General features: G+C 34.3%; 1 protein-coding gene across 2 annotated transcripts; it reads left to right on the top strand.

Moving 5' to 3' along the window:
• The first annotated feature begins 505 nt into the window (after positions 1 to 505).
• LOC107715655 (zinc finger protein 653-like) lies at positions 506 to 13,516 on the top strand. Of its 2 annotated transcripts, none has more exons than XM_016521824.1 (10): positions 506 to 828; positions 1,272 to 1,312; positions 1,843 to 2,160; positions 3,091 to 3,605; positions 7,546 to 7,705; positions 7,926 to 8,001; positions 9,995 to 10,106; positions 11,601 to 11,715; positions 12,624 to 12,723; positions 12,820 to 13,516. In XM_016521824.1, exons 1-10 carry the CDS (start codon positions 551 to 553, stop codon positions 12,995 to 12,997), a joined length of 1,893 nt encoding a protein of 630 aa, XP_016377310.1. In that variant the 5' UTR covers positions 506 to 550; the 3' UTR covers positions 12,998 to 13,516. The 2 variants fall into 2 exon arrangements, with proteins under 2 accessions (XP_016377310.1, XP_016377309.1); XM_016521823.1 differs by having other exon boundaries at positions 7,917 to 8,001.
• The last annotated feature ends 211 nt before the right edge of the window (positions 13,517 to 13,727 follow it).

Genomic DNA, 13,727 nt, shown 5'->3' with positions numbered 1-13,727 from the left:
CGGCTGCTAGAAATAACACAGATCTACTGATATTTACATCCCCGAGCAGCAGCAGCGTGTTTCCTTCAACGTGAGAGGGAAACATTACATCTCTCGTGACATTTCCTGAGGCAAACCGTCTGAAAACGACTCCTAAAATATCAGCCATAACAATCTGCCTTCAAATCACAGCAGTTATTAATTTTAGTGTAAGTATGACTTATCTGCAGCTACTGTACAACGTAAAGGCAACATGCTTCTTCTCCCGCGAACATGACGTCGCACCGCCTACTCTTGGAACAACGCATCTGATTGGCTATCATAATAGAGTGCTCACTGTTGATTGGCCAAATCAAAGTGTCGGTTCAAATAAATATTAAATTATCCTCGTGTTAAATTGCTAAAAATATTTTTTTTATTGTAAAATCATTTAAAAATTTTTGAACTTAAAAAAATAGTTAAAATAAAACAAGGAATAAAATAAATAAATAAATAAAAACACTTCCTTTAAGGCTACACACGGCACTTCCCTTTAAGACAAAACATAACAACTCAACAGCTGATACGAAACATGGCGGCGGTAAACACAGACCCCAAAACCACCGGAGAGCAAATCAAAGCCATTTTACGCCGCTGCAGGGGTCGCCCGAGGCTAACAGACGCGGACCGGGCTCAGCGGCGGCTCGAGTCGCGGAAGAAGTACGATGTGCGGCGCGTTTATCTGGGAGAAGCGCATCGGGTCTGGAGCGAGCTGCGCCGGCGCACGAGCCTGAGCGACGCGGGGCTCGCCGAGTATCTGATCCTGCTCAATTCTGCATATGGAGAAAAATACCAGCAGAAATACGCCAAGTACGTATTCAGATTTCACGAACGCCATATTTGATCATGCATCACTTAAACTCACTGTGCAGTAAGTTGGCTAAATGTGGCATACAGTATACAGTATGTGCCTGATACAACAAAATTCGTTTTCTTTTTGGATCTTGCAAGTCTTCTTTGGTAAGCTGATACTGCTGTGTATTAGGCTCTACCTTATTGCTTAATGTTTTGTTTGTTTACATGTATGAAGTACCAAACAGTTGATTAGTAGTAGCCTACATGCTATCTGTACCATAAAGTACTATAATCTGACCTCTTCTGTAGAACACAAAAAGAGACATTAAGCAGAAAGCACAAGCTATTTTCAATACAATGAAAGGGGGAACCAGAGACAGCTGTGGTCACTATTCAACTATGTAGCTTTTCTTTTTAACATGAATGGTGTAACATGTCTCTTGTGTTGTGATGGTTAGGAGAAAAACCCTTCCTGAACAATGCAGCAGTCACAGGAAAGGTGAGTAATATTTATATTTACTAAATGTAACCTAATTAATTTTCAAAACCAGTGTTTCCTGAGCCTCTCTCTCTCTATACACTACTGTTAAAAAGTTTGGGGTTGGTACGATGTTTTTGGAAAAGTCTTTTATGCTCACTAAGACTGCATTTGTTTGATCTAAAAACTGTAATATTGTGAAATATTATTAGAATTAAAAATAACTGTTTTCTATTTTAATATATTTTAAAATGCAATTTATTCCCGTGATGCAAAGCTGAATTGTCAGCATCATTACTCCAGTCTTCAGTGTCACATGATCCTTCAGAAATCATTCTAATATGCTGATTTGCTGCTCAAGAAACATTTCTTATTCTTATAAATGTTGAACCATTTATTTAAAAATAGAAATCTTTTGTAACACTATAAATGTCTTTGTCACTTTTGATCAATTGAATGTGTCCTTGCTGAATAAAAGCATTTGTTTGTTAAAAAAAAAGTGTAGTGTATCATCTGCTTATTTGTCTTTATTTTATTTATTTATTTTGCAGGGAAGAAGGTGTCTGCCACCAGCTTGCAGACTGTGGCGAGCTGGTATCAAGGTCACTGTCAGTCGTGTCAGCATGAGCCTGAGCTGCGGGCCGTGGAGCCCACTGTGGGTTTATCTACATCTGCACTGTGGCAGTGTGTGGCGGGTCATTCGTTTGTGCAGAACCTGCCCTGGCCTGCAGGAGGCGAGTCCGAGTCGGACGTGGAGGACAGTGTTATGGAGAAAGATGAGGAGGACAGGCCTCCAGAGAAGAAAGCTACTGTCAATGAGAGTATCAACATCAAAAGGAGAAAACTGCAAAACCACGGGCAGCTGCAGGGTATGAAAATCTTACTTGCGTGTATATATCGTATTGTAGGGCTTCCCAAATTGTCTTTTTTGTTTGCCGAACCCCTTAGATGTAAAATAGTTTCTTAAATAATTTAATGATGCATATACATTTTCACAGTTCTCTGATGATGGTTAATGTTTGCATGACATGCAAACAGAGTTATTATTGTTAACTAAAACCATAAGAAATAAGAAAGTAAAAACTTGAAAGAAAATAAATGTTTACTGATAAAAAAACTAACTTTAACTTATTTTATTTCAACTAGTTGTCAAGTGTCAATAGTTGTCGATTTCTCATTTTTGTTTAGTTTGAACTGAAATACAAAAATAACTAAAACGAAATAAAAAATAAATACTATATAATGTAGATACTATGCATTACATACTATATAAATACTATACATTCAAAAAACAAAAGCTAATAAAAATGCTGAAAAACAAAACAATTGCACTAAAACTTTAAAATAAAATAGAAAAATAAATTATAATTCAAAATATGAGCAGAAACTATAATAGTATATCAGTGATACTAAAATACCACTGTATGCAAGTAAACATAAAATATTTAATCTTTTAAGTAAGCGTTTTTTTATTGTATTTATCTTAAACATTTGTATATTTGTATATATATATATATTTTATACTATTATTATTATTATTGTTGTAAAAAAAGTAAGTTTTGTTTTAAGTAAATTTTGTTACATTCCTCACTTTCAAAATTTCAAACCCTCAAGTTTTTAACACTTTATTTCATTTTTATGTGCAGCTCTGTTTATTTATTTTAATTTTACATTGATCTCATTCATTATTTGTATTACTTCATTAATTTGGAGCTTATCATCAGCTTGCTAACCCCCATTTTTGTGTTGTATTTGATTTAACATGCAACACTGAATCAAATCTCCTCTTAATCTTACAGACGCCCTCAGTGACTTGGAAGATGATGATCATCATGTGGCGCATCAGATGACATGCACATCCCTCAGTGATCTCCCAGGGTCCCCTGCGGCCCACAGCAGTCCTCCCGCCTCAGAGCGCTGTCTGGAAAACCAGGCCGAGTGGGAGATGGAGGTGCTCATGGACCGAGAAGCCCAGGCCTCTCTGGCTGAGTCCGATGGAAAAGCCTCGAGTCAGGATGCGTCGAGAGAAAGCGACCTTGTCAGGGAGCAGACGGACGCGTCGAGAACTTTAGAGAAGGCGGACAGCGGAGGCGGCTTGACGGAGAGTTACGAATGCATGGTTGTCACAGCACCCTTGACGGACAGACAGGAGAGGCAGGATGGAGCCAATTGTTCCAGAGAAGGCGGGGTGGAGGGCGTCCCATCGTTAGCAGCTGCCCCAGCGCAGAGCCAACTCTTTGAGAGTCAGGACCTGCAGACGGTGATGGGCGGGTGTGAGCTGCCGGACCAGCGCTCCACACTGGAAGGATCTCAGGTAGGTCAAAGGAAACAGAAGAGACCCACTAGGGTCATTAGATGACTTAAAATAATTTCAAATAAAACAAAATATGCCTTCAAATAAAATTATGCCGTAAAAAAAAAAAAACAATGATACAAATGACTAGAAAAGTAATTTAAAATTATTCATAAGATACCATAAAAACAATGAAATTAAATGAAGTATCTAGTTGCGAAGGAAACATTTATCATTTTAGTTTGTTTAATATGGCGTATTAAAATAAATAAAAGTAAATAAACTAAATCTAATAAAAAATGGATAAAAAATAATAAACTTTAAAAATGACAACATACAACAAAATTACTAAAACTTAAATTAAATTGTAAATACAAAATATAAAATTAAAAACTGAATGTAAAATATTACCAAAAACTACATATATATATATATATATATATATATTATGCTTAAAACAAGAAAATGAGGTCAGTAAAAATAAGCTTGATTTAATCATAATTTCAAAACTGCAGTTTGTATTTACTCAGGTTATCTTTGTGTAATATTAAAATTAGTTTGATGATCTGAATCTTCTAAGTGTGACAAATATGCAAACAATTAAAAAAAACAGGAAGGGGGCAAAAACTTTTTCACACCACTGTATGTATATATGTATGTATGTGTGTGTATCTATGTGTGTGTGTATATATATATGTGTGTGTATGTGTGTGTGTGTGTATATATATATATATATATGAAGTTTGAAAACAAGACACTTAATTATTACAGCAGAAATTCTAGAAATTTTGGAAGGTCTTCGGTTCAGATGTTGTCTTTAACAATGGGGGTCCTTTGAGTCAAAAAGGTTGAGATACTACTTTGTTTACTGTATACTATTTCTGCTTTATACTAGAATTAATCTAAAGAAAAAAAAAATTATTTTGCTAAAAGAAATAAAACTTTTTTTTTAGGACCATTCATTTACATATTATTTAAATCCAAAATTTACTACAGTAAATACTAAAATAATGTTTTAATTTCATGATGATTTTAAATACAAAATGTTTAACAATATTTCTTGTAAAAAAAAAAAATCACAGTGAAATGGACCTCACCATCCATTTTATGTGATGAATAAAACATCCGTAATATCAGCTGCAATTAACTATTTGATAGTAATTTTTAAATGCAGTTAAAAATACAAACTAAATTTTTATTTCGGAGATGATAACTGAATGCCGTTTGCTGGGCTTGCATACCATAGTTTAAAATTATTGCATAATGTGCTTTGTTTCACATAATAGCAGTATGCAGTAAACAGTATGAAACTGCTCATTTATGAACGGCCCTTGTTGTATAATTGAGAAACCAGTTATTATAAAGGTGTTTTACTGTGTTAAGGTGTTTGTTGCATTAAGGCACACAAATTCCTTGTTGCTTCCTGTTTGCTTTTTCATTGGACGTGCTTGATTTCCATTGTCTATATTGACATGTAAATAAGTCCCCTGTGGATACGCATTGACCATTGTCAGAATGCGTGCCCCATTTGACCGTTTGCAGTCAAATAAGTATGTTTGCATATCTGGTGTGTATATGTCTTTTCATATGTGGACACCAACGCATCACCCATGTCTTAAAGGGACAGTTCACCCAAAAATGAAAATTCTGTCATCATTTACTCATCCTCATGACATTCCAAACCTGTATGACTTTCAACCTTCTGTGGAACACAAAAGAAGACTTTTTGAGGAATGTTAGTAAACAAACCGTTTCAGGTCCCCTTTGACGTCCATAGTATTTTTTGTCCATATTATGGAAGTCAGTGAGACCCAAAAGCATGGGTTGTGAAAATGACAGAATTTTCAATTTGGGTGGACTGTCCCTTGAATATCTTATTTATGCATCATATTTTTTGGTAAAAGAACTACTAAATTATATTACTTAGTAGTTTATTTACAAATTAAAATAGTTATTATTACTCAACTGCATGTTGCTGCAAAACTTTTATGACTTACTTTTGTCTGTCGTTCACAGTACATTTTTTGCAAGCTGCTTTTTCTCCATGCTTTAAAGGCATAATAATGTGATATCAATTTACATTAATAATAATCTCAATTTACATAAATTTACAACTTTTCATTGCATGCACTTCTCAAAGCTGTTTAGTCAATTTATTGAGCCTTCATTAAATTTATAAAATATATATGTAATAAAAAAGGTTATACAGTCATACAAAAAACTGCAATACACTCTGTTCTAAACAAAAGTTAATTCATGGCAATTTTCCATTTTATTTTAGCGAGTTTAGTGGCCAAAAATGGTCAAACTGATTTTATTTAAATTTTTGGTATTTAATGGCTGCAAAGTTCATGTATTCATTGATATTATTTAAATGCAATTGCATTTCTCACAGCTGTCTAGTGTTTAGTTTGATGAGACTTTGTTAAATGTATAAAATGTATATATTATAAAAAACATATATATAGCTTATAAAAATGTTATACAGTTTGAAACTTTTCCAGTACTATGTGTAACTAAAACTAAAATTAATTCATGATCATTAACAGTTTTATTTTAGAGAGTTTAGTGGCCAGTGGTTGTCAAACTGCAAAAAGCACCATAAAAATACAACATAAATAGCAATAATTGTCAAATGTATTAGAAGATAAAATGAAACTTTATTTGCAGTTTGTTCTTTACATAAATGTACAATTCAGAACTTCAAATTTTATTTTCTCTCTTTATTTGTAGTTTTTTAATGTTTTCTAGTTTTAATTTTTCAGTATTTCGTTTTTATTTTAGTTTTAGTATTTATTGCTGCAAAGTTGATGTGCTTGCTGATATTATTTAAATATTTTTAACAGCATTGCATTTCTTATAGCTGCCTAGTAACATTTTCAATTTAACGAGCCTTCATGAAATCTATTAAATGTTATAAAAGCCTATATATAGATTTTATAGGTCAGAGGTTTTAGGTGGTCAAAAAGCACCATTAAACTCAATAAAACCCCATAAAAGTTGTCCATATGACTGTGAAATTTCAATATGCAGAAATGTACTGTACACTGAATGGAGTCTACAGCAGGGTTGCCAGATTTTCACAACAAAACACGCCCAATTGCTTCTCAAAACTAGCCCAATCGCATTTCGAGGGGGTCTCCCATTAAAAATCCCATTCCAGTGGGTAAAATACACATTATTGGGGTCACTTCAATCCGCGGATATGAAAAACAACCCGCGGAAACGGTGTTAAAGGGTTAGTTCACCTAAAAATTTAAATTAGTCTATAAATTACTCCCCCTCAAGGCATCCTAGGTGTATATGCCTTTCTTCTTTCAGACGACTCAGAGGTCATCCGCCCGGAACTGCTTCTGTGTACAACTGTTGGCGCAAGCTACATTAAAGTGATTATTACGTTTTGAATATGGATATTTTTCTTACAAAAACACATCGATTCGCTACAGAAGGCCTTTGTTCCCCCCCCGGAGCCGTGCGAGACACTTTTTTTTTTTTTATGGATGGGTGCTTTTTATTTCCCTTCTTTTGGACTGATGCACTGCAACACCCGCTGAGTGCCATGAAACAGCATGAAAGATCAAAGACAATTTTTAATATAACTCCGACTGGATTCGTCTGAAAGAAGAAAGTCATATACACCTAGGATGACTTGAGGGCGAGTAATTTATGGGCTAATTTTCATTTTTGGGTGAACTAACCCTTTAATGTAGCCCGATTCCGCGGGAAAACCGTGCACTTGGCTACATGGTCTACAGGTTTTCTGGACTGTTTTTATGATACTTCAGTGGTACGTTCTATCCTTTGTGGTACTTGACCACTGATTGTTCAGGATGTTCAGCAGAGGAAAGAAATTAATTGGGTCTTGACAGAATTTTCCTTTTTAATCCCAGACTTTGATGAATTCTAACCTCTTTGGATTTCCTAATTACTTATCTGTTTCCCCCCTCCATCCTTCCCATAGCTGATCATAATTACGGGACCCAGTTACGAGGCTCTGACGTCTGAAGGCATTCAGCTGAACGTGGGTGGCGGTGATGTTGAGGAGGTCACATGTACACTGATCGGGGACGTGTCGTATAATCAGATGTGTCATTCAGGAGCCAGCTCCCATCCCAGCGCCGGTACAGTGACCTGTCCTGTGTTTCAGCTCTTAAACGTGACTCATCAGTCAATCATAGTGTACTAGCGATGTGTGCTTTGAAACTGTTTCACCGCTTTAACTACTTCCTTATGAGCTTGGTGTCAGTTTAACCAGTTTCAGTTATAGAAGCTATTTTAAGGATTTTGAGCTTTAAAACAGCGATGTTCTGAAGACACTCTGTTGATGTTTAATGACTCCAGATCTGGCTGAGAAGCGGTTATTGGATCCCGGTGAAGAAACGCACTGTTCAAAAGAGCTTCAGCAGTCTCTCAGTAGGTCAGTCAGTGTGAACCTATAGACACAGCCACACATGAAACCTCTTGTCTTTGTGTTTTCTTTTCATCTGATACACCACCATTGAAAAGTTTGGTGTCAGTAGCTATGTTTCCATTCAAAGATTCAAATTTAACTAATGCGGAAAACTGGAATATCGCATAAAACATTTGCGAATAAAGCACCGTTTCCATCCAACGTGTCAAAGAGAACAAAATCATCACTTCCTGGTAAACTGGCACTATATATCACTAAGAAAAGTAGGCCACTAAATATAATAATTTTCATATATGATAAATTACTTGCACCTCAGAGCGAGCAGACGAAACACAATAAATGCGGTCACTGCTTTCGGAGGCGGATGCTGCTGTTTGGGAACGCAGTCCTGTAAAACAATTATACAGAAATAGGCCTACTTTGACAGACTTTGCTCAGGCTTTTCAGAACGACCAAAACAACATTTCAGATGCTGTGCAATGAGATCGGTCCATGGGTTAGTCAAGTTATCCCGTCCCATCGTGCAAAGTCACATGACTTTCCTGACATGCAAGGTGGAATTTATTCGGTAAATGTGTTTCCATCGTAGTTTATGCGCATTTTTCTTATCGGATAAAAAGTTTATCCTACTCAGTTGTGCGCATACGTTTTTTTATGCACATTTTTAGAATTTATGCACATCTTGGCGTTTCCATCCAGCGTTTTTATTTATTTATTTATTTTATGTGGTATTCCAAAATGTGCATAAAAATCGGTGGAGGCAAACATATCTACTGATATTTTTTTTTTTGGAAGAAATTAACATCAGCATCAGAAAGTATGCATTAAATTGATTAAAAGTGACTGTAGCAAAGGCATTTATAATGTTACAAAAGATTTCTATTTAAAATAAATACTATTCTTGTATATTCATCAAAGAATCCTGAAAATAAAATGTATCATGATTTCCACAAAAATATTAAGCAGCAAAACTGTTTTCAACATAAAAATGTTTCTTGAGCAGCAAGTCAGCATATTCGAATGATTTCTGAAGGATCATGTGACACTGAAGACTGGAGTAATGATCCTGAAAATTCAGCTTTGATCACAGGAATAAATTACATTTTAAAATACAGTATATTCAAATAGAAAACAGTTAATTCAAATTGTAATAATATTTCACAATATTACAGTTTTTACTGAACAAATAAATGCAGTTTTGGTGAGCAGAAGTGACTTCTTTCAAAAACTGTAAAAAAAAATCAGTAGTTAATATTGACTCATTCGTTGACATCAGACTTTAGACATCTAAGTGTCCTAATTTTATACACGCCTTAACCGTTAAAGTTACACTGTCACATGCCTGATTTTCCAGTGATTAAACAACTCCTTACGAGGAGAAATTGCAGGAAGTGATTTGTCAGCTTTTTGTCATTGTGTTGAGTTGGGTTTGGTTTACACATGACCTCTAACCTAAAAAAAAAATATTTAATTGATAGAGACTACTGGTGAAACGTTTGAAATAATTAACATGTTTGAAAGAAATCCTATCTGGTCACCAAAGCTGCATTTATTTTATCAAAAATACGGTAAAAACTGTAATATTGTGAAATGTTATTTCGAATCAAAATAACAGTTTTCTATTTGAATATATTATATAATGTAATTTATTCCTGTGATCAAAGCTGAATTTTCAGCATCATTACTCCAGTCTTCAGTGTCACATGATCCTTCAGAAATCATTCTAATATGATGATTTGCTGCTCAGTTGTTATCAGTTATTATTGGTGCACAATTATTAACAATGGTTCTTATTATCAGTGCTGAAAACAGCTGCTTAATATCTTTATGGACACCAAATCATCATATTTTGTACATTATTACTTTACGGTGAACTAAAAACTCCTCACAAATGTCAAAAAATGTTTTGCTGTTTTGTGTTTCACACTCAGTCACTCAGTCTGGGACATCAGCTCGGTGATTTGCTCTGAGTTCAGTGGTGTGTGTGTTTGTGTGTCAGGTGTAAGCGGAGCCGGCGGGGTCCAGTAATCGAGGCGGACGGCATGCTGAAGATGTTCCACTGTCCGTATGAAGGCTGCAGTCAGGTGTATGTGGCCATTAGCAGTTTCCAGGTGAGCTCATGTGTGCAATGCATGTCTAATGAGGCTGCGGCCAGTGAATCCCTGAGAGCACAAACCAATGCCACAGTACAAACAGTTAAAAATAGAAGCTGGAAAATTATACACCGTGAAATGCATTGACGTAAATCTGACCGGCCAGGTGCTTTGTCTGTTTTATTGTTCAAGTCAAAGGAAACGTTTTAATGCCTCTTAATTGTTTGGTGCACCTTAGCAACAGGAAATGAAATTTCCCTACATACAGGGTGGATTAAATATTATAAACGTTGGAATGTAAATCTGTTACATATTTAATTGGTTGGTTAAGTTTTGCTTATCGGTTTTTTTAAATATTTCACAGTATTAGGGTAAACGTACCTATTAAGCTCACCAAAATCTACATTGAGACATTTTTAGTGCACAAGATATTGGTTTCAGTACAAAAAGTTATGTTAAAATAAAATATGAATCTCTCACACAAAAATATTTAATTTTATTTTAAATGACAAAAGCATTTAAATACACAAAATAATGTTCTTTTTAGCAACATCATATGACCCCTTTAAGGAAATTTTTTTAAGGAAAACACTAAAATCAAGCAACAAGACATTCAAGTCGATCAGTTATATATATTCATAATGAAGTGTCATCTAAGCACATTGCAACATCTAGACTAGTCCACGTTCAGCTAAGTAACACGAAGTTACAGGTCTGTGAGAGCCAGAAATCTTGCTTGTTTGTAGGTGACCAAATACTTATTTTACCGAGGAATTTACCAATTAATTCTTTAAAAATCCTACAATGTGATTTTCTGGATTTTTTTTTCTCATTTTGTCTCTCATAGTTGAGGTATACCTATGATGAAAATTACAGGCCTCTCTCATCTTTTTAAGTGGGAGAACTTGCACAATTGGCGGCTGACTAAATACTTTTTTGCCCCACTGTAAATGAGACACAGCTATGGAGACTCATATCTCAGTGTGCACTGATCTGATTGACTTGAAATTACAGGAGGTATATAGTAACAAACACATCAATTGGTTAAGACATCAAGTAGGATAATACATTATTTTTTATTTTTGTAATCTGATCTCAAAAATGGAAGTGTGCTTAATGGGTACGTGAGCTTAATAGGTCCGTTTACCCTACTGTTTTTACTGTAAAACAAAAACTTTTGACATTTGCTTTTGCTATTTTGATCAGGTATTAAAGCTGATGCATATATATATATTTATTTTGTGAAAAAACTTAATGGTTCTTATTGATATTGAAGTCAGCATCATCAAAAAAGCTAATATTAGTCTATTTTGTCTAACTTGAGCCATTATGTAACTCCTTTTCAAAAAGTCATGTTAAAGTAATATTCTAACACAACACTCAAGTGCAAGATCTCTCAGAGTTCATATTGTACTGTCGGCAACAATTATAAGTGCAGATTGAAAATCAGACTGTTTCTGGTTGTAAGTTAAATAATGATTTCAAAAGATTTTTATGATGTATGTTGTACAGAATCATGTGAACCTGGTGCACAGGAAGGGCAGGACCAAAGTCTGTCCTCATCCAGGCTGCGGGAAGAAGTTTTATCTCTCCAACCATCTTCATCGGCACATGATCATACACTCAGGTACAGTCATCAATTATTACATGTGCATACTTTTGTATCACTGCTGTACTGTTATCATTTTTAACATAAATTCATTTTATTTTTCTCTTTCCACTTTAATTTTATTTAAAATTGTTGCATTTTTGTCATTTAAAAAAAAAAAAAAGCCTATATATTTTATACATTTTTATTTATTAGTTTTAGTTAGTTATTTACATTTTTTTTTTTTTTTTATTGCTGCAGGTTCAGTGTTTTTAGTTTTTATAATAATTTAACTGTTTTACGGCTGTCAAAGTTAATTTACCAGCACTGCATTTCTCACAGCTGTCTAGTGACATTTTCAATTTAATTAAGGCAGGTTATAAAATGTTGAACTTTTACAATATTACTGGCTGACCAAAACAAAAATTTATTCCTAATTTACTTCATGTGTAGTTTCTGTATTTGTTTTATATGTATCATTTTTATTTGTTGAGTTTTTGGAAATGTGCTTTAGTACAAAAATGTTTTCAAAAATGTTTCAAAACATTTACAAAAATGCTTTAATTTTATGTTTTCATTAATGATGATGCACTATAAAAATTATAATATAAAAAGAATTTGTGTTTTTTGTTAATTCACTAATGATATATTTGTGTGTGTGTGTGTGTGTGTGTATATATATATATATATATATTCATTTTTATTCTCTTTATTTCATTCTTTTTTGTTTACAAAAAAATATTTCAAGGCATTTACAATAATGTGTTCATTGTAGTTTTCATTATTGATAACAACACTGGTTTGCACACATTATTAATTGTGACGTGATAATATAAAAATAATTTAAATGTTACTTAAATTGCTTCTTTCATTGCTTTTTTGTTTTTTTAATCAACTAATTCTATTTATCAGTAATTAGAAACCTATTTTTGCATTCTTTCATGCAGGTGTGCGAGACTTTATCTGTGAAACGTGTGGCAAGTCGTTTAAACGCAAGAATCACTTAGAGGTGCACAGACGAACACACACGGGAGAAACGCCGTTACAGTGAGTTCAGTGAAACGACCACGATTCTTATAGCCACATCTGCCATATTTAATACATGTCACTTCATAAGTGTTTTTCTCGAACCCGTCCTTTCAGATGTGAGATATGTGGGTATCAGTGTCGACAGCGAGCGTCACTCAACTGGCACATGAGGAAACACACGTCTGAAGCGCATTTCAACTACACGTGCGAACACTGCGGCAAACGCTTCGAGAAACTCGACAGCGTCAAGTTCCACAAACTCAAGAGCCATCCAGCCAAACAGCCCACCTGAAAGACACTTAAAGAAAAAATCATGAGTATGTGAAAAGTTTTATTAAACTTGTGGAACAAAGTGTTTATTTAGCAGTAAATGCATTTTGTGCAATTTTAGGTGTATTTTTGAGTAAAAAAATATTTTTGTAAAAATCAAGACCTGGGGTATTGACCTAAAATATGCTTGATAGATACTCAAATAGAGGAGAAAAGGACATGCAAAAACACACAGAGAGACATTGATCGAGAGAACCAAAAGAGTTTTGTTGTCTGTCTAAATTGGGTTTTTAGTTCATTCCTGTGCTGGACACAGAAAAACAAAGCTGCATTTCTGCTGACACTGTATGAACAAACATGTTAATGTTTACACCAGTTTTTTTTTCTTAATCTAAGATCGTAATCATAAGATCCAAATCAGGGTGAAATAATTAAAGTATGTCTGCTGTGTCTTGCAGAAACCTATACTGCTTTATTAAAACTGCAATTTATTTACATTGCCTTGTCCAAACCCCTTTTTTTTTTTTTTTTTACTTCTGTTGATTTATAACTTAAGCTACAATGCAGCTTTGATGCTTGAACACTTACCCCATCAGTCAGGATTTGGCCCAGAAGCTAATATCCAGCATGCCAGAGCGAATTGCAGAGGTTATGAAGAACAAGGGCTAACACTGTAAATATTGACTGATTATTATATCATCATATTTTTTTGCCAATAAAAGCCTTTAAAACGTATGATATTATTATTATTG

Source organism: Sinocyclocheilus rhinocerous, unplaced genomic scaffold (genome assembly GCF_001515625.1).
Source record: "Sinocyclocheilus rhinocerous isolate Xijiao unplaced genomic scaffold, SAMN03320098_v1.1 scaffold239, whole genome shotgun sequence".
In the NCBI taxonomy this organism is placed as follows: Eukaryota; Metazoa; Chordata; class Actinopteri; order Cypriniformes; family Cyprinidae; genus Sinocyclocheilus; species Sinocyclocheilus rhinocerous.
Note: the sequence above shows the minus strand (reverse complement) of the source record. Positions and strands in the feature narration are given on the sequence as shown.